At 44.3% G+C, this 20,056-nt stretch overlaps 2 protein-coding genes and 1 non-coding gene across 6 annotated transcripts in view; 2 read left to right on the forward strand and 1 right to left on the reverse strand.

Annotated features, from left to right (window-relative positions):
* The window catches only part of GFRA3 (GDNF family receptor alpha 3), a 50,019-nt gene extending 30,305 nt beyond the window's left edge, over nucleotides 1-19,714 (reverse strand). The window contains exons 1-8 of one of the 2 annotated variants that reach the window (XM_069592154.1): nucleotides 19,426-19,714; nucleotides 10,775-11,062; nucleotides 7,029-7,121; nucleotides 5,416-5,728; nucleotides 3,103-3,206; nucleotides 2,802-2,936; nucleotides 2,300-2,388; nucleotides 1,269-2,087 (exon numbers count right to left, since the gene is read on the reverse strand). In XM_069592154.1, the coding sequence (XP_069448255.1) occupies nucleotides 1,998-2,087; nucleotides 2,300-2,388; nucleotides 2,802-2,936; nucleotides 3,103-3,206; nucleotides 5,416-5,728; nucleotides 7,029-7,121; nucleotides 10,775-11,062; nucleotides 19,426-19,498 (1,185 nt within the window). In that variant the 5' untranslated portion in view covers nucleotides 19,499-19,714 and the 3' untranslated portion in view covers nucleotides 1,269-1,997. Of the gene's footprint in view, nucleotides 1-1,268; nucleotides 2,088-2,299; nucleotides 2,389-2,801; nucleotides 2,937-3,102; nucleotides 3,207-5,415; nucleotides 5,729-7,028; nucleotides 7,122-10,774; nucleotides 11,063-19,425 lie in introns of those variants that run through there. The other variant, XM_069592153.1, reaches the window with a different exon arrangement.
* Nucleotides 1,938-20,056, forward strand: part of LOC138441332 (oocyte-specific histone RNA stem-loop-binding protein 2-like) — a 64,546-nt gene continuing 46,427 nt past the window's right edge. The window contains exons 1-3 of one of the 3 annotated variants that reach the window (XM_069592156.1): nucleotides 1,938-2,025; nucleotides 4,155-4,317; nucleotides 10,495-10,558. In XM_069592156.1, the coding sequence (XP_069448257.1) occupies nucleotides 10,503-10,558 (56 nt within the window). In that variant the 5' untranslated portion in view covers nucleotides 1,938-2,025; nucleotides 4,155-4,317; nucleotides 10,495-10,502. The remainder of the gene's footprint in view (nucleotides 2,026-4,154; nucleotides 4,318-10,494; nucleotides 10,559-20,056) is intronic. The other 2 variants (XM_069592157.1, XR_011257318.1) reach the window with 2 other exon arrangements.
* TRNAE-UUC (transfer RNA glutamic acid (anticodon UUC)) lies at nucleotides 11,503-11,574 on the forward strand. Its single transcript has one exon. It is a non-coding gene; the product is annotated as a tRNA-Glu (tRNA).

The raw sequence follows: 20,056 nt of genomic DNA on the forward strand, positions 1-20,056 counted from the left end.
TACAATCAGCCAGGATAACTGAAAAGTCCCAAGTGCCTAAAGCCGAGGTCCAGTTGCCAAAGTCCTGGGGTAGGCTGCCCCTTCACCAAAATGCTAGCTCATGAATAGGAAGGGACAGATCTTGAAAAATACAGCCTGGAACAGACCAAGCACTTGCTAAGGTTTGCTGAATGAATACAAGATTGAATGGGTCAATTTCAAGATAGCTGTTTAAAAGACAGTCTGCTCCACCGCAGCCACGCAGAGACCTGTAATTCAGCATTCTCTGCTTACCACTGCTGCCAGCAGACCTTCCCACCTCATTACCCAGAAACTAGTCTAATGGCATTAACCACCCTGGCCAGCCAGGATACCATTAAAAGCTTCAGTCCAGCCACTGTGCACCCCCACACCGGTCCTAGCTCTGGGCCCTAGGCTGGGAGAGTGGTCTGGTTGTTTACCAGGAATTTGGACCTCCTTCAGAGAAAAGTACAGATGACCTATTAGTCTAATTCAAGCACTTAGCAAGGAATGACTGTACCATTCAACTCCTCAGCCCCATGACAATGGAACCAAAGCAAATGGAGAGGCCCTGATGCTTCAGAGATCTTCCTGGGAGGGGAGAAAAAGGAAGGTCCACCAGGTACCCCACTGAAGTGTACAGGATGGCAGGTTGGCTGGGCATTTCCTGGGACAGGGGTATGTGGATACAAGAATGTTTAGAGAGTGGCTTCCCTATGCCACCCATTGCTCTGGCAGCTCTTCTGCACATACTACCCCCAGTCACCTCCTCACTGCCTTAAAACTTGGCTCAGAGAAAAATGTGAAGACAAACAAATATCCATCAATACAGAACTGTTAAATAAACTATGTATGTAGGAATATGCATTCATACAAGTCCATGTCACGCAGCTGATGAAAAGGATGATGTATTTCAAGCTCTTCTCATGGATGTTGAAAGGGGTCTGTGACTTACACTTTGACAGGCAGTGCCTGATCTTACTTACAAAGTATTATACATACCTATAGGTTCTCATGTGCACAGATGTACAGGGAGTAGCAGATCCTAGGCAGCAGCTGGGACTAGCACCTGGTCCACAGCCTCACATACGTTACTTTTCTTCCAACTCCATGTCAAGTGCACAGGGAGGCTGAGAAACTTGCCCAGGGGTCACATAGAACCTGGTGGCAGGGTCACTGTGTCTCTTAGATAACCTGGCCTGTGCTCTTGTGTCTGTAACATCCCTCATTCTATATAAATTCACAATGTGGGACAATGGGAAAACAGAAAAGTTTTAAGTCAAAATGTTTAACCATAATCCAAGAGGCTAAGGGGACTCTAGGACAGTAACAGGAAGAAAGCAAGGCCCAAATGCTCCAGCTCCCGATGCTCAAGTGTTGTGTAGGATCCTGGGGCAGGGCTGGCAGTAGGTTCCCATCCCCCACTCAGAGGAGAAATCAAGGGATAGATAGGAGTCTTCCTCCAGCTTTCCTTACCATGAGGAATGTCTTTCCAGGTCACTTCAGAACACCCAACTCTGCCTACCTGGAGAATGCAGAGACTGTGACTGGTTTGTTAGAGCCTAAGTGATCCTGGGTGGGCAGGAGAAAGAAATAAGGAGAGAACCCGGGAGAGCTGGATGCCACCAGATGATACACTGAAGTCCTAAGAAGGGGCAGCCCGAGAAGAAGTGACGGGAATGACCCTGGCAGTCCAGTGGTTAGGACTCTGAGTGCTCACTGGGAGGGTCTAGCTTCAATTCCTGGTTGGGGAACTAAAATCCCACAAGCCGTGTGGTACAGCCAAACAACAACAAGAAAATAAAAAAAGAAGTGAAGGGCATGAGAACTCGGCTAGTCAGCTTCTACCATGACCTCATCTGGAGTTGACTGGACAGAGGTCAGGGTTGCCACGTGGTAGACTGAACCTCCTTCCTGATGCTGTTCCTTCCTCACCCATTGCAGGCAGCAGGTCAGCTGGTGTGGTAGAAGGGAAGAGGGCCCCTGAGGAAGTCCAGCTACCAGAGGCTCAAGAGCAGAATCAAGGTAAGAGTACAGGAGAAAAGAGTGGGCACCCAAGGCTGTAGCCTCAGAGCAGGGTTTTTGTTCTGTGGAAAAAATGAAATGGAGTCAGCTCCACCCTTTGCACCACCTCAGCTTCCATCAAGGCCTGTTCCCCTCCCCTGAGGTGTCCATTAGAGGCCTACAGTCCTCATGACCAAAAGGAACTCACACCACCCCCAGTCTCTTGTCCCCCTTGTCTGGGTTTCCCCTGATGGTCCAGAAAAGGCAGGAGGGGGTATAACAGAGGAGCCCCTACCTGGCGTTCCATCACTGAAAAGGTAGAGGCTGCCCAGTCCTGGGAGAAGAGTTGGCTGTGAAAACGCATCTTAGCTGAAATGGCCTCCACTGAGGAGAGAAGGAAGACAGAGAGCAGGCAGATGTTGGAGATTTCTTAGGCTCCAAAAGAAGGAAAGGAAATGTCTCAGGGATCCTGGCATATATGAGGGTGGGTGTTTGGCAGGTGGGAATGGGATATTATCTCACTCTGCTTGCTATTCCTTGAGCTGAAGAGTGTCCCTGGGGCTCAGACAGGTGAAGAGGCAGCTTGGCAGGGGCAGGAGGGTGGTCATTTACGGAATGGGAGAAGGCAGAAAGGCCCAGGCTGAGGAGATGTAAGCCTATGCTAAGGGCTGAGGAGGGGGCTGCTCCATCTGCAGAAGATGGATGGAACCAGTTTGGACCACAGAGCTGACCCCTTCACTCTCCTGGGGTCGAGCTGAACCAGCCACAGGGACTGGGAGCAGATGGCAAGCACTCACTAAGGCAGGGGTTGTGGGAGAAGGACTCTTCCAGCCGCTCACACTCCTCTTGCAGATTGCCACTGCCTCGGCAGGTGCAGCTTAAGGCAACACTGGCATTGATATTGCTGACAAAATTGGGAGTCAAAGCAGTCCCTATGGGGTGAAGAGAAGATTATCGGTGACTAAGCCAACCCCACCTTCAGCTCCCATCCGTCTCCCACCTGTTTCAGGACCACTCCATCTGGGTTCAGCTTGAGAGCATTTTCACCCGCCAGGCTGGCCAACCTGTTGGCTCCCTACCCATGTCCCCCAGCCTCACCAATCAGCCCCATGTATGCTCGCAGACATCTGGACTCCTCTGTTGCACAGGTCCCTAGGATGTCCATGGGATGGCAGTGGGTCTGAAAATCTGCCAGACGTGATCTGGAAAAAAGGAAATTTCAAGAGTCCCTGTTGACGGTCTGGCCTGCAGCCATCAACTTGCTGCCCCTTTAGCTGATGTGCCTATCTTCATACCAAATCATCCTCTGCCTTTCAGAGCCTAAGCCATGGACTCCTGAGTGAGACCTGCTCCTGTCACAGTCAAATATACTATCACCCCAGTCTCCACAGCATATCACTTTTAACTTGGGCTCCAAAATCTCTAATTATGAGACCTCAGGCAGTTCCTTTAACCTCAGTTTCCTTGACAGTAAATAGAGACAAAAATAGCACTACCTTGTGGATTTTTGTGAGGATGGAGTAAGAGCATTAAATGTACAGCATTTATTAGGTCCTGGTATACAGTGAGCATTCAGTAAATGTCAGATAGTATTATTTTAACACTCATCCTACAATAGGTAAAGCTGGTTATCTTTAGGCAATGGAATTATGAATATATTTTTCTATATATATGTGCAGTTTTCCTTGCATTTTGCCTTGTGTTAGATCAGTGGTTTACTTCTCTGTCATCCCCATTCAACTGCAAACTCCTTGAAGGGAGGGACAATATCTTAGTCATCTAGCCCAGCACTTGTTATGTGATTGTGATAGTAATAGTAACAGCTACCAGCATAACAACAGGCAGCATAGCAGAGCCTTTAAGGAGCAGACTCTAGGCCAGACTTCTTTCATTCTAAACTTCATTAACAAACCTGACTTACTATCTAGGGGTGAATTTGAGTAAGCTATTTATCCTTTCTCTGCTGTGGTTTCTTCATTTGTAAACTGAGGATGATAAAAATAATAATAATAACAACAATCTTACAGAGTTCTTATGAATTTTAGAAGAGTTACTAGATGTTAAGTACTTAAAACAGTACTTAGCCCATAGTAATTACTAAGTGTTAATATTATGTTAACTAAGAGCTTTTATTATGTAATATCTTACAGAAGAGGAAGTGGGACTCAAGAGAGGTGACTTGCCCAAGGTTACAGAGAACTAAGTGGTAGAACCAAGCTGCAACACAAAGTTGGTGTGACTCTCACTGTCAACAAATATCACTTGAAAGGATGATAACTTCAATCTGATGAATGTTTGCGTGAGAAGGTCAAAGTAAGCCAGATTAAAATTTTGCTTAAATTTTGATCAGACACCTTACAATTCTTCATGTTCTTTGATTTGGTAATGACATTTGTAGCAACACAACCTAAGCAATAATTAGATTTGTGCACAAAGATGAATGAATAACAGTAATATTTATTGCAGCATTATTTATAGCAATAAAGAAAGCAACCTAAATATCTATAAATAGAGAAATTATTAAATAAAATATGGGGCATCTATAAGGTGAAATACAATGTACACAGTTAAAAAGTAAGTTGTTAAAGAACAGTAAATGACAAAATAAGCACCATCATTTACTGAGTGCTTACTTAACTGCACCAGTAAGCTAACTCTCTACATAAATTATGTAATTTAACTCTCACCAGAATCCCTAGAGGTCTGCATTATTATCCCAGTTTTTACAGAGGAGTAAGTGGAACCTCAGAGAAGGCAATGGCAACCCACTTCAGTACTCTTGCCTGGAAAATCCCATGGACGAAGGAGCCTGGTAGGCTGCCTGCCGTCTACGGGGTCGCACAGAGTCGGACACGACTGAAGCGACTTAGCAGCAAGTGGAACCTTGGGTTAAGTGACAGAATTTTAAGTTAAGTGATAGATGCAAGGTCACACAGACAAGGATTTAAATTCACATATGTCTGACTTCAGAGCTTGTCTTCATCTCTATTCCATACTGCTTCCATCGGAAAATGCTCACCAGATATGTACGGTAAGCGGAAGAAAAGCAAGACAAATATATTCTCAAACTGTCTGATTTTGTTAATCTATAGAGAAGAAAGATGGGAAGGAAATGCTCTCCAAAGTATGTTAGATTAACTCCAGGTGATGGGTTTGGGGTGATATTTTAAGACATTTTTATATTTTCTAAGGTTTTTATACCGTGTGTGTGTGTGTGTGTGTGTGTGTGTGTGTGTGTACACACACACACATTTACCCCTAGAAAAGAGTTTCAAAAGGTATCGAGAGTAGCTACGTGGTGAAGTTAGTCCAGGATCCCTGGGCTAGGTTAGATTCAACCCTGCCCAGGAAGAAGCCCGGAAGGAGTGGCACCCACCCCGTTCACTAGAGCCCAGCATATAGCACCCGCACCTGCACAGTGGGTCGGATACGCAGACGTGCCGAAGCTCCAGGCAGTTGGGGGCCTCCGGGGGCAGCGCGCAGCTGGGGGCGATGGTGTTGCGCCGGCGCTGCCCGCAGCCCTGATCGGTAGGCGCGCACGGGCACAGCAGCAGGCCCTGCGAGTGAGGCTCTGAGGCCTTCTCGAAGAAGGCGCGCAGCTGCCTTTGGCAAGTGTGGCGCTGGCAGCGGGACCCAGAGCACGCCTCCCCGTACGCCTTGCGCAGCCGGTCACACTTGTCATTGAGAGTACACAGCATGGCGAACTTGAGGCAAAGGTCCGAGTCTAGGGGGAGAGGGGAAGCAAGTCAGCAGTCCTCTTCACAGACCTGCAGCCCAGCCTCTGATTTATCAAGGGCGGTAGTGGGAGGGCATGACCGTCAGGGAGGACTGCCCTGAAAAAGGCCTTGCCCTCTAGCCTCAAACAACACTGGTATTCATGAGCCTCCCCAATCCTGCTCCTCTGCTTGCCTAGGTTTTTTTGTTTTGTTTTGTTTGCTTTTAAGCCACATACATCTAACCAAATCCTTTTCACAATCCTATGCAATGAGTGAGATCCCATGGTGGATGGAAACTGTAACCAAGAGGCCCTACAACATTCTAAAGTACTTTCTGGAAAATTCCCTGGAAGTCCAGCAGTTAGGACGCCAGTCTTTCACTTCTGAGGGGTTCCATCCTTGGTGAGGGAACTAGGATCCCACAATCCTCCTGGTGTGGAAAAGTATACTTTCTGAACTGTCTGCAACAGATGCAACCAAATTCTACTTAGGATTTTGGTTCTGTATCTGTATTCTGTCCATCTTTCTTTGATTGATGCATGCATAAAAAAACCCATACTCTGAGTCTTGGGAAATCATGGTGATATTTCTATTAACAGAATATTTCAGCAGTCAGAACAATGAAGTAACTGGAATAGGTTATTCCCAGATTCCTTGTAACCTAGAGCTTCTAATATAGAAATTTCTATACTTTTCTCTCAAAATTCTAATATGAAGAACTGACGGTACAACAAATCTCACATCTCTCTCAAAAAGAGAGTGCATGTGTGTCTTCCTCTCCAATTAACACAACAGCCTCACTTTCTTGAAAAACATGCATCATAGTCCTTGCCAGACAGATGGCTCCCCACCCTGAATCACTCCTGAGGAGTCACACTCTCTCTCACCATTCCCTGCCCAACACCTCGCCCATCCCATTAGAATGGTTGAAAACAAGCAATTTCCTGGTCTTCAGGGACCACAAGCTACTTTCCTGGCTGCCTCAAATTAGGGTAAATACTCCATTTCAGCACATTTTTTCCCTGGAACTGCTGCCACTCCCTTCTAACCCTTTGTAGTGATCCACCCTTTGGAAGCTAGAAGCTCTAACAGGCTCTCTTCGATTATCTCCTTAATAACTATTGCTTTTTGTTGATTTGTGAGACTAGATTATGCCCCATAGCTCAGACTCTCACCATGACAGGGCTTCTTTAGTCACCTGGCAGTTTAGAACTCTCCCCTCTTATTACCCAGCTGTGTTCCCCACTAGCCACCCTTCCCGCAGGGTCCAGGCCCTCCCATACTCCAGCCCCAGCTGGCCCTGCACACCTGGTATGAGCATGTTCAGTTTGCTGAGATTCATTTTCCAGGGTTTTCTGGTCACTGTGTCTTCATAGGGAGAGACATCCAGCTCATAGTCACCTAGAGACAAGGTAGGATGCATCAGAATCCTGAGGACTGGGCTGGGATGAGAGTAGGAGGGGCTGAAGCTCCTGGGGAAAAGGCAAAGGCACAATCTCTACCCAACTAGCTGCATCCTGGGCGGAAGAGAGGAAAAAAAACAGGGCCATTAAGGTACAGGCTAGGCTTGATGAATAAACTGGGTTTAATGGTAAGAATAATAAAGCTACTGTTTGTTGTACACACTGTATACTGGGTACTATGGTATTATATATATAAATATGCTATATATTTATATATATACAATTTCACTTAGTCTTCATAGAAGTCTTTGGGTAGGTAAAAGGAAACTGAGGATAAAAGAGGTTTAATTCACTTGCTCAGGCTCACATAAGCTAAGTGGAGCTGGGATTTGAAATCTGGATTATCTGATTCCAGAGTCTCCACTCTTAACTACTACACATATCGCCTGTGGGTATGTAAAGAAGTAAAGGGATTCTGTCTTGTTTGCTCTTGCAGTTGGGGAAGGGGCCATGGTGAACTCTGTTCCAGGACCAACCACTTGGCTATGGAGATTTATCACATGCTGAGGTGATGGAAACGTGACCAGGCCCAGAATGAAACTGACTGAGAAAAGCAGAGAAGGGAGAGACAATGATTTCAAAGGAAACACATCTCTGTCAGATGCCCTCATGGGGCTGTGGGCTCCTGAAAGAGATGTACAGGATCTTATAAAATCACTGCATGCACAACGTTGTTAACCAACCGTACCTCAATTTTAAGAAAATCACTGCATAGCTCATACACAAGGTGCTTAATAAATGCTGGTTAAAAGCTATTGTTTAAAGACAGAGGTGAGCTTGCAGGGACATTCTGTGAGTATGTCTTCAGTAGAGAAGGGATATGGATAGTATCAAGCAAATTGGAAAGGATGATTTGAATGCCTGGGGAGACCTGGGAGCTCCCAAGGGAAAAGAGGGGGAAGGCAAGAGGATTTAGGGAGAGGGTTCAGGTGAAGCTCTAGAAGTGAGATGATTAGGATGAGGAGAGGAAATTAGGGAACAAGGAGAGTGGTATATTGCATTACTGTTTCCAGTTGCTTGCTGGAGGATGATTATATATCCTTACCTGTTGCCATGTTCTAGGCCCCCTAGGAGAGTACTGTACTTTCCCACCCTACTGTAAGGTTTGGCTATGTGACTTGCCTTGGTCTGTGGATTGTGAGCTTCAGAGACTTAATCACCTCTAAGAAGAATTTTTAATAACTACCACGTGGTCCTGCTGTGGTTCTTTTCCACCTACCATCCTGGATCCTCAATGAAGAAGACAGGCGGAGCAAAAACAAAGCCAACTCATGGAAGCCCATGGCAGATGTGTGTAACATGAACAAAAGTTACATTTTTGTTGGTGAAAGCCAAGGATTTTGCGGTTGGTTGAATAATTTAGCAAACTCTTATTAAACATGTAACTGGTATCTAGAAGCGCAGTGCTGAAGTAACAAAATCTAAAATAAACAGTATTAGCTTTGGAACTGGGCAGTGAATAAGCTGTTATTGGGGGCTGGCAGCTCTCATTATGCAGTGGCACAATGTTTGGTAAAATTGTTGCCTGCAATAACTTGGAAGGTAGATGATGTACCAGTGAGCTTGTGCTTTAAGAGGAAGAAGCTAAGAAAAGGAAGATTACTAGTATGTCGTGAATGCTCATATTTGGCCAGGTACCACAAGAAAGATAAAAGCTTAGAGAACTGACCAGTTAACCAATAAGGAGCAAACAGAGAAGAAAGAATATGGAAATTCTAGGACTTGCAGGATTAAGAAATGCAACTGCTTCTCATATTCTAATGGTAAAAGATAAAACTGAAAAGTTCTTTGAGTAATAAGCTCAATTATAACTCAGCCTTGGGGCAAAGACAAATTCAAGTTCGTGGCTATCATGCCCTTTGTGGAGATCGCATCGATTAAGACAGTATCCAATAAATCCTGCCAGTTGGACAAATAAGCTCAGGGAAAAAAGACTGAGATAGTGGCTCAGGCACAGAAGTTTGATAAGGGCAAGGTACCTCTAATTAGGTCTGGAAAGAGATGTATGTCTTGAAAAGGATTATAGGAACAGCTACTGGCACATGAGGTGACAGAAATCAAAAGATATAAAACACAATTATGTATTGAGAGAGTTGTACTGCTAAGAGCCACCAGCCTGGATGAAAAGAGACTGACTATTTGAGACTTAAGATGCTCCAACATTCCTCAACTAAGAAGCAAGCAGAGAATGCTATTCAGTCCCTAAGGAGGTCATAGTCTCCAATGCCCTTTTCAGATGTAGCCCAAGAAAATAATGGAAAAGAAAGGACGTCCCAGAGGGCTGAGAAACTCCTGGGCTTTTGCTCCCCAATGAGCAAAAGCAGGGCCTTATTAAAGAGCAATTCCTACTCCCAGGGAAGACAGCCCTTGCATCAGTTGTGTGGCAGGACTTCAGAATTGCTATGAATCAATGTCTGCTGTGTGCTTCCCATTATTCCTCTTTCTGAGTTTGTTGTGCCTCTCCTGTCCCTGTTTACTATATATTGAGTATATATGGGAAGCAGATGACTTTTTAGTATATAGGTTTCTAGATTAAGAGGAACCACACATTCAGACATTATACAGAAATTGCCACAAGATAATATCCAAGTCGGGGATCTTGGAGTCTGATGTTCTGCTTAAATAGAATACTTAGGCACCTTCCTTAGATAGTGAGTAGTTATATTTTGCTTGTGGAAGGTAGGGAAATGAATGTTTTGACCAAGTGATGAACTACAGTAGATTGCAGTACTGTTTCTACTTATTTTTACCCTTCCTGTAAGACTACACATCCTCATTTATTGCCATGAGATTTTTAGAGTCCCCTGGGAGAGGACATCAGGTTTGACCGTGTGATCTGCTTGTCAATGGAATGTGAGAAGTATTTCATGTGATGTCTGAGCAGAAACTTTTAAAGGCATCGAATGATTCTGCCAGTGCTCATTTCCCTCTGCCATCAGAAAGGAACATCCCAGGTAGAGGCTGAACTGGATCCCAGAACAAAAAGGACACATGACACAGACAAGACAAAACCTGAGTAAGAACTTAACCTTTGTTTTACAAGACCCCATTTCATTATTGCGGCATAGTCCAGTAAAATTGACTATATAAAAAGGGATCTTTAGAGTCAGAGGAAGCTCCTCTTTGGTCTTCCAGTGCCCTTTGTCTTTTACCATCTCTTGTCTGGTTAATGAGTATCCTCTCTGTTAAAGGCTACACCAGGACACAGCCTCCCAGCCTCTCTGAACCTATGGATTATCTTGTATTTGTATGTTATATTTATGGGTTAAGACCATTTCCCTCCACTTCCTCTCCATATCCATCTGTTTCAGGAGTTCCCATGTTGGGCCTTAGCCTGGTTCAGAGATCTTCCAAGAGGCAGCCACATGTTTCCAGGTAAAAGAAAGGGGGAAGTAGTGGGAAGGGAGGGCAGTATTCTGGGACCCAAAGGATACAGCCAATTGCTCCTTGCATTTCTTACCGATGTCAAATGCAGAGCTTCATTATCATCCCTGTCAGAATCTACCATGTGGCCCATATCCAACAGGATTAAAAATCAACTCCCAAGAGCCATCTTCCCTAGCTTAGCCCACTCTAGGATGGGAGCCTCACCAAGGCTGCGGGCAGGATGAATGGTCCAGTAGATGTTCAGGCAGGTAGCTTGGTTCTTCATGCGCCGATGGCATGTACAGCTCATCAGAGAGCTATTCCTGAGTTGCTGTGCTGCCTCCATGCAATCCTCAGGGACCAAAGGCTCCTCTGCAGGTGATGAGGTGCTTATACTTGAGGCACAGGAATTCAGGTAGTGGTAGGTAGCATTGCAAGTGGGATCAGCCTGGCACTTCCTCCTGGCCTGGATACAGCTGTTTGTGAGTCGGCCTTCTGTGGGGAGATGGTCCCCTATGGAGGGAGAGAGGTCAAGAGAGGCTCACATAAGGTCAGACTAGCTGTCTGAGAAAACCGAGTCATAAGGTAGGATGAGGGGATTCTGGATGAAATCTTTAGCAGGAAAGTTTTGGGGTAGCACAGAGGCCTTTAGTGGGGAACAAGAAGTCCAGCAGGAGGGTCTGCCGTGGTCACAATCTGGACAGAAGAGATCAGGCTCAAGAAAGGGTAGAGGTTTGATAAAGAAAGGCTGCTCAGCCTCCTGGGAAGGGAAGGGGAACAACTGTTTGAAGCTGAGCCTGATGACCCTGCCAGGTACTGGGAAGAGGGCCCTGAGCAGAGTTATGCTATGAACAAGGCTAGCATCATAACCAGAGAGTTGAGAATGTACATGGGAGTGCTAAAGGACAGTTAGCAACAACTCTCAGTTTCCATTAAAAGTCACTTAAGGGAATTCCCTGGTAGTTCAGTGGTTAGGACTCAGTGTTTTCATTGCTGAGGCCCGGGTCCAATCCCCGGTCAGGGAACTAAGATCCTGCAAACCTTGCAGCACAGCCAAAAAAAAAAAAGTCACTTAAAAATAACATAGTGTAAACAAAATTAAAAACTTAAAAAATATATATAATAAAAACCCTTATAGTGGGAACTTACTGGGATTGGGGTAGGGCACTTTTACTGATTCAGTTACTTACTCAAGAATATCATGGTTGGTTATAGGTCAGCCCTGGAGAAAGGCCCTGTGCTCTAGGCCTTAGGGTCCCTGTCTAGTGGCAACAACACACCATCATCCCCCAGTTTTTCAAGGCAGGACATCTAGGAGTCATTCTGAATTCTTTTCTTTCCTTCACATCCTATGTTCAATCCAGCAAATCCTGTCAATTTCACTACATATCTGGAACCTCTCCATTTCTCTCCATATCTATCACTCCTTCCTTAGCTCAGTTCAGTTCAGTCGCTCAGTTGTGTCCGACTCTCTGCGATCCCATGAATCACAGCACACCAGGACTCCCTGTCCATCACCAACTCCCGGAGTTCACTCAGACTCATGTCCATCGAGTCAGTGATGCCATCCAGCCATCTCATCCTCTGTCGTCCCCTTCTCCTCCTGCCCCCAATCCCTCCCAGCATCACTTTTCCAATGAGTCAACTCTTCGCATGAGGTGGCCAAAGTACTGGAGTTTCAGCTTTAGCATCATTCCTTCCAAAGAACACCCAGGGCTGATCTCCTTGCAGTCCAAGGGACTCTCAAGAGTCTTCTCCAACACCACAGTTCAAAAGCATCAATTCTTCAGTACTCAGCTTTCTTCACAGTCCAACTCTCACACCCATATGTGACTACTAGAAAAACAATAGCCTTGACTAGATGGACCTTTGTTGGCAAAGTAATGTCTCTGCTTTTGAATATGCTATCTAGGTTGGTCATAACTTTCCTTCCAAGGAGTAAGCGTCCACCATCAATTCCTGTCTGAACTACGTGAGAGTCCTTATTGGTCTCCATGATTCCATCTTCGAAATTCATTCTTCCTTACCACTCAGCCATCTTTTTTGTTTTCCAGCTTTATTGAGATACGATTGACATACAACATTTTTTAAGTTTTAGATGTACAACATGATCATTTGATACATGTATATACTGTAAAATGTTACCACAATTGGTTAACAAATCTTTCACTTCACATAATTACCATTTTCTGTTGTTGCATCCATCTTTTTCAATAAACTATTTTAGGTTGTGAAACATTTTTATTGAAGTAAAATTCATGTCTGGTAATCATTCTGAGATGTATAGAAATAGCAAATCACTATATTGTTCACTAGGAACATAGCATTGTAAGTCAATTATACTTCAAAAACAAACAATCTCATAGGAAAAGAAATCAGATTTGCAGCTACCAGAGGCAGAGGGCTGGAAGGAAGAACTGGATGAAGGTAGTCAAAAGATGCAAACTATTTAGACAAAAGAGAGAGAGAGAAGAATCATGCAACATAAAATCAATCATCTTAAAGGGCACAAGTAAATGGCATTTAGTATATTCACAGTGTTGTACAACCATCACTTCATTTCCAATTCATAAATCCAATTCATTTTCATCACCCCCACAGGAAGCTCATACCCATTAAACAGTCACTCTCCATTCTCACTTCCCCCTGGTAGTCAGCTGTCTCTACACACTTACCTATCCTACATGTTTCATGTAAATGGAACCATAAAATATATACTTTTGTATCTAGAGTCTTTCATCTAACATACTTTTTTTGACATTCACCCACATTGTGGTATATATCAGTGTTTCACTCTTTCTTATGAATAATATTTTATTGCATGGATACCATAATTTGTTTTGTTTATGTAAACATTAGCTGATGGACATTTGGGTAGTTTCCATCTTTGGCTTACTGTGAATAGAGCTATGTAAACATTTATGCACAGGTATTTGCTTGAACACCTGTATTCATTTTTCCTGGGTATTTCTCTAGAAGTGGAATTGCTGGGTCACATAATTCTATGTTTAACTTTCTGATGGGCCACTAGATTGTTTTCCACAGGAGCTGGTATCATTTTACATTCCTACTAGCAGTGCATGAGGGTGGTTCCAATTTCTCTACATACTTATTAACTCATGTTTTCTGTTTTTTATTGTTTTTACAGCCATCCTTATGGATGTAAGCTAGTATCTCATTGTGGTTTTCACTTGCATTTCCCTAATAACTAATGATATTGAGCATATTTTCATGTTTTTGTTAGTCATTTGTATATCATGTTTGCTAATAAAGTATAACATAGAAATATACATGAATCAAAAATGTATAGCTTAATGAATTTCTAAGTACATATACCTGTGTAACCAGATCCCCAGATTAAGAATCAGAACATTACTAGCATGCCAGAAGCTATCTGCCAGTCACCATCTTCCTAACAAAGCAAATACAACATCTTGATTTCTGACATTAGTAATTTGTCGTGCCTGTTTTTCAATCATACATGTGTTTTTGGTGTCTTGGCTCCTTTTGTTTAATATTAAGTTTCTGAAATTCACTCAAACTGTTAAGTATAGTTGCAAATAGCTTATTTTCATTGCTGTATAGCATTCCATTGTGTGAATATAACATAATTTTAATGCTAACTAGCATTATATGGGAGAAGACAATGGCACCCCACTCCAGTACTCTTGCCTGGAAAATCCCATGGATGGAGGAGCCTGGTAGGCTGCAGTCCATGAGGTCGCTAAGAGTCAGACACGACTGAGGGACTTCACTTTCACTTTTCACTTTCATGCATTGGAGAAGGAAATGGCAACCCACTCCAGTGTTCTTGCCTGGAGAATCCCAGGGATGGGGGAGCCAGGTGGGCTGCCATCTATGGGGTCACACAGAGTCAGACATGACTGAAGCAACTTAGCAGCAGCAGCAGCATTATATGGGATCATCTCTTAACTGTTCTCTTGGCAAAACATCCTGGAATGCAAAGTAAAGTGGGCCTTAGAAAGCATCACTATGAACAAAGCTAGTGGAGATAATGGAATTCCAGTTGAGCTACTTCACATCCTAAAAGATGATGCTGTGAAAGTGCTGCACTCAAATGCCAGCAAATTTGGAAAAGTCAGCAGTGGCCACAGGACCGGAAAAGGTCAGTTTTCATTCCGATCCCAAAGAATGGCAGTGCCAAAGAATGTTCAAACTACCAGACAGTTGCATTCATCTCACACGCTAGCAAAGTAATGCTCAAAATTCTCCAAGCTAGGCTTCAACAGTATGTGAACTGAGAACTTCAGATGTTCATGCTGGATTTAGAAAAGGCAGAGGAAATAGAGATCAAATGGCCAACATCTGTTGGAACATAGAAAAAGCAAGAGAGTTCCAGAAAAACATCTACTTCTGCTTTATTGACTATGATAAAGTCTTTGATTGTGTGGATCACAACAAACTGTGGAAAATTCTTCAAGAGAGGCAATACCAAACCACCTTACCTGCCTCCTGAGAAATCTGTATGCAGGTCAAGAAGCAACAGTTAGAACCAGACATGGAACAACAGACTGGTTCCGAATTGGGAAAGGAGTATGTCAAGGCTATATATTGTCACCCTGCTTATTTAACTTATACGCAGAGTACATCATGTGAAATACTGAACTGGATGAAGCATAGCTGGAATCAAGATTGCCGGGAGAAAGATCAATAACCTCAGATATGCAGATAACACCACCGTTATGACAGAAAGCAAAGAGGAACTAAAGAGCCTCTTGATGAAAGTGAAAAAGGAGAGTGAAAAAGCTGGCTTAAAACTCAACGTTCAAAAAACAAAGATCATGGCATCCAGTCCCATCACTTCATGGCAAATAGATGGGGAAACAATGGAAACAGTGAGAGACTTTATTTTCTTGGGCTCCAAAATCACTGCAGATGGTGGCTGTAGCCATGAAAATTAAAAGATGCTTGATCCTTGGAAGAAAAGCTATGACCAACCCAGACAGCATATTAAAAAGCAGAGACATTATGTTGCCAACAAAGGTCCGTTTAGTCAAAGCTATGGTTTTTCCTGTATCATGTATGGATGTGAGAGTTGGAGTATAAAGAAAGTTAAATGCCAAAGAATGGATGCTTTTGAACTGTGGTGTTGGAGAAGACTCTTGGGAGTCCCTTGGACTGCAAGCAGATCAAACTAGCCAATCATAAAGGAAATCAGTCCTGAATATTCATTGGAAGGACTGATGCTGAAGCTGAAACTCCAATACCTTGGCCACCTGATGCGAAAAACCAACACTGGAAAAGACCCTGATGCTGGACAAGACTGAAGGCAGAAGGAGAAGGGGATGACAGAGGATGAGATGGTTGGATGACATCATCGACTGGATGGACATGAGTTTGAGCAAACTCCAGGAGTTGGTGATGGACAGGGAAGTCTGGCATGTAGTCCATGAGGTCTCAAGAGTCAGACACGACTGAGTGATTGAACTGATCAACTTAAAAACTGTGTATCAGATCATCTAATTTCTCTGCTTAAATCCTTCCACCAGCTTCCATTGCACTTAGGTTAAGATCTAGTTTATGAAGTCTGGTTTACAAAGCCTTGTAGAGATCTGGCCCTGCCCAACTCTCTAACCTTCCCTCCTAGCTCTTTCTTCCTCTCCCACTTCCCTACATCTGCACTGGCCTTCTTTCTGGTTGCCATTAAATGAGACAAGCTTGTGTCCACCTAACCTTTCTGTTTGGAATGCTCTTCCACCTGATCTTCACATGACTGGACCCTTCTGGTCATTCAGTGGCATCTCACAAAGGCTATCCCCAACCAACCAAAGTAAAATAGACACCCAGCTACTCTAACATACTGTTATTCCAATTCTCTGCATAGTACTTATCACCATTTGATATATTTTTACTCCATTTTAAAATTTTCTTCCCAGCTAGATTTCCATGTCTGTCTTATCACCACTCTGTTACCAGTGTTTAGAACAGTGCTTTTTCTTTGTAAGCTCCCGCTAATATTTTAAAAATAACCAGATAACAGATATTTTATGAGCCACCCCAATAACTTCTCTGAGCACCTTCTATTTATAATCAGAGTCCCAAAATTAGGAGGGGCCTCCAAGTTTAGTTAGTCCAACAGTCTCTTCCAATCATATAATAATCAATTAGATTACTTATTAAAATGTACATTTCTGAGCCCTAGCTCCAAACTACCAAACGAGAATCTCTCATGATAATGCCTGGGAATCTGAATTTTAGCAAATTCACTAGAGAGAATGATGCCCCTTAAAGTTTGACAATTGATGCCATATCCAATGTGCAAAAAAGGGCAGGGTGAGCAGTACTGGTTTTTCCTTTTGCTTCAGGCTCTAATATGCCTCAACATGGCATTGTTACTTTTCCTTTAAAATTTTGGTATTTTGTTCATTGTGGATTTTTTGGCATTTATTTTTACTTTTTGACATGTACACACTGCTATATTTATTTAGTCATTATTTATTTGTTTATTTTTGGCTGTGCTAGGTCTTCATTTTTGCATGCAGGCTTTCTCTAGTTGCAGAGATGGGGGTTACTCTCTTGTTGCAGTATTTTGGCTTCTCATTGTGGTGGCTTCTCTTGTTGCAGAGCACAGGCTCGAGATGCACAGGCTTCAGTAGTTGTAGCATGCAGGTGCAGTAGTTGTGACTTGTCAGTTCTAGGGCATGTGGGCGTCAGTAGTTGTGGCACAGGGGCTTATTAGTTGTGGCTTGAGGGCCCTAGAGTGTGCAGGCTTCAGTAGTTGTAGCTCACAGGTTCAGTTGCTCTGTGGCATGTGGAATCTTCCCAAAGGATCAAACCCGTGTCACATGGATTGGCACGCAGATTCTTATCCACTGCACCACCAGAGAAGTCCTTAATTTTGACTTTTTAAAAAATTTCTTTATTTATTTGGCTGTACTGGGCCTTAGTTGCAGCTCATGGACTCTTCAATGTTTGCTGCAGCATGCAGGATTATAGCTGCAGCATGTGGGATCTAGTTCCCTAACCAGGGATCAAACCCGGTCCCCCTCCATTTGTAGCACGGAGTCTCAGCCACTGGACCACCACGGAAGTCCATAATTTTGATTTTTAAAAAGGGGATTGGACTAAACCAGAATTTCTCAATGCAGGGGATAAGAAAGAGAGAGGATGGGACCCTTTTAGGGACATATCAGAATTTCCAAAGGGAACCTGTGGTTCAAAAAGGCATGTTTGACAGGAATTCCCTGTAGTTCAGTGGTTAAAACTTTGTGCCTTTACTGCTGAGGGCCCAAGTTCAATCCCTAATCAAGGAACTAGGATCTTGTATGGCCAAAACATGAACTAGGATCATGGCATAGCCAAAACAACAATGATAACAAACAAAAACAAAAAAGCATATATAACAATTTTATATGTGAAAGATGAACAAAAGGACTTTTGAAATTTCAAAATTTATTTAAGGAAGACGTAAGATTTTTATCTTTATCAAAAAAGGGACATGGATTTAAACAGTTTGAAAAATGCTGCATGTTTAAGATGTTACTTCTAGTAGGTACCCAGAAAGTGCTTGCTGAAAGAAATGTAGCAGGTTCAAGTCTCATTGCTTTAACTAGACTAAATATTAAATATTGAGTCATAACAATTTTCAAAAGTAAACCTCTCTAATTTCTTAGCTGATACAGTTCACCAAGTCTGAGCAGTGGTAGATGTGGGGGCATTGCAGCTCCACAAAAGAAGGTGCGGGTCATGTTAAATTTCATCACTAACAGAGGGTAACTTGTTCCACTAAATTGGTCATGATGAAGGTGTTGAAAATTTACCGGATTCTGACATACAGCCATACTGTTAGGGTAGTGAAATTTCCTGGGCAGCTCAATCAGATCAGTGATGTCTTGTTGCTCTGATTTACTGACAAAGTCAGTCTGAACAGGTCAGTACTTTCCCTCCTTCCTTCCTTATCTGTCTCTCAGCCAAGATTGCACTTCTGCAGTCCTACTTTGTGGAAGAGGTCATGTGCAGATAAGTACCTGGTCTCTGCCTCATGAGTCCCTCCAGCCAGGCTCTGGACGGGAGCCCCACAGTGAGATTTCTTAGAGGAATGGCATAGTTCTAAAATCAGGCATTGCACCATGTACTACACAAACACTTATTGTGGATCTATAACAGGGCAAGGCACTGTGCTGGGCAGCCTATACAGAAAGGCCATCTTACCCAATAGTGAGTTTTCTGCTCCAATTAAAATAATAATAAAGTACATCCTGAAGAGGGGGTTTGTTGATGGTGAGCAATATTCTCAACCACTCAGTAATGGTGTTGGCGATTTCTGGGCAGCAGTTTTCAACCCTAATTTGTGACAAGTCAGTTCTTTCTTTCTTTTTTGGGGGGGGTGAAAGTTCAGAGTCCTAACCACTGGACCACCAGGGAGTTCCCAGTGACAAGTTAGTTCTAACAAAAACTTCAATATTGTCATCTGTACCTAGTGGCCACTTTCCCAGTCTTTACACAGGGTGGAAGTCGTAAAGCCCATGTGGAGCAAAAGGCGTCCTGCTTCTGACTCTACCCGCCTCCTAGAAATGCTGTCTTGGTAGTGGCCTGGCTGCAGCTTGTTCCGTGACTGTATAGGAGCACATCAAAAGAGGGAAGAGGGGGAACCGGCAGCGAGGAGATGCCTGGGTGCCCTGGCCACGGTTGACACTCAGTCTAAAAGTTCAGACACTTGGACTAGGCGTAGAACCCAGCCCTTCCTGACACCCTAGGCTTCCTCCTCCAGTTCTCCAGGCTAGGACGGACGCCCGGCACCAGGCAGCAGTGTGGGGTCTGAGACCTCTTTGGGCTCTGGTGCCAGCACCCCACTTACTGTAACCACCAGCCCCATCCCCTCGCTCCCCGGCCGGGGCGGCTCCAACGACACTCACCAGCTCGGAGCAGCAGCGGCAGCAGGAGCAGGAGCGCAGGCGGCAAAGGTCGCGGGTTCCGCGGGCGCGCCATGGTGGGGTGCGCGCGCTAGCGGTCGACGTCGGGTGTTCTGCCTGCACCCGACTCAGCGTTACCCTCTCTCCTTAGCACAGGAGCTCTGAGAACCGGGCTCTTCCACCGGCACCTCCCACCACTTCTCCCGCCCATCCTCGCAGGGAGGGCGGAGCCGACACTCTCCCACCAGGGTCCCGGGCACCGCCCTCCAACTCCAAAGCCGAGGGACGCACCACGCAGCCTCTCCTACTAGGCCTAGAGGGCTGCGGGGGTTGGGGCGAGCCAGGCAGGGTAGGCGCCGTGGAGCAACCAAGTCATTGTAGGAGCTGCCACTGGAAACGCGCCATCTCGGGGGTCCAAATATTTGTTTTTTTTTAAAAAAAGCATCCTATCTCACTTTCCGGAATCCGCTCTACCACCAAGAAACAACCACCCCAAATGAGATCTTGTAACAAACGCACGAGGGCACTTGCATTTCAAGTTTTGGGGGTTTTTTTCCCCTTAGAATTTGCACATCTCTGATATCATTTCCCCACATCAGTATCTTCAGGGGTGGGATTCCGTTGTATTATTAAC

This window comes from Ovis canadensis, chromosome 5 (assembly GCF_042477335.2).
Source record: "Ovis canadensis isolate MfBH-ARS-UI-01 breed Bighorn chromosome 5, ARS-UI_OviCan_v2, whole genome shotgun sequence".
NCBI lineage: Eukaryota > Metazoa > Chordata > Mammalia > Artiodactyla > Bovidae > Ovis > Ovis canadensis.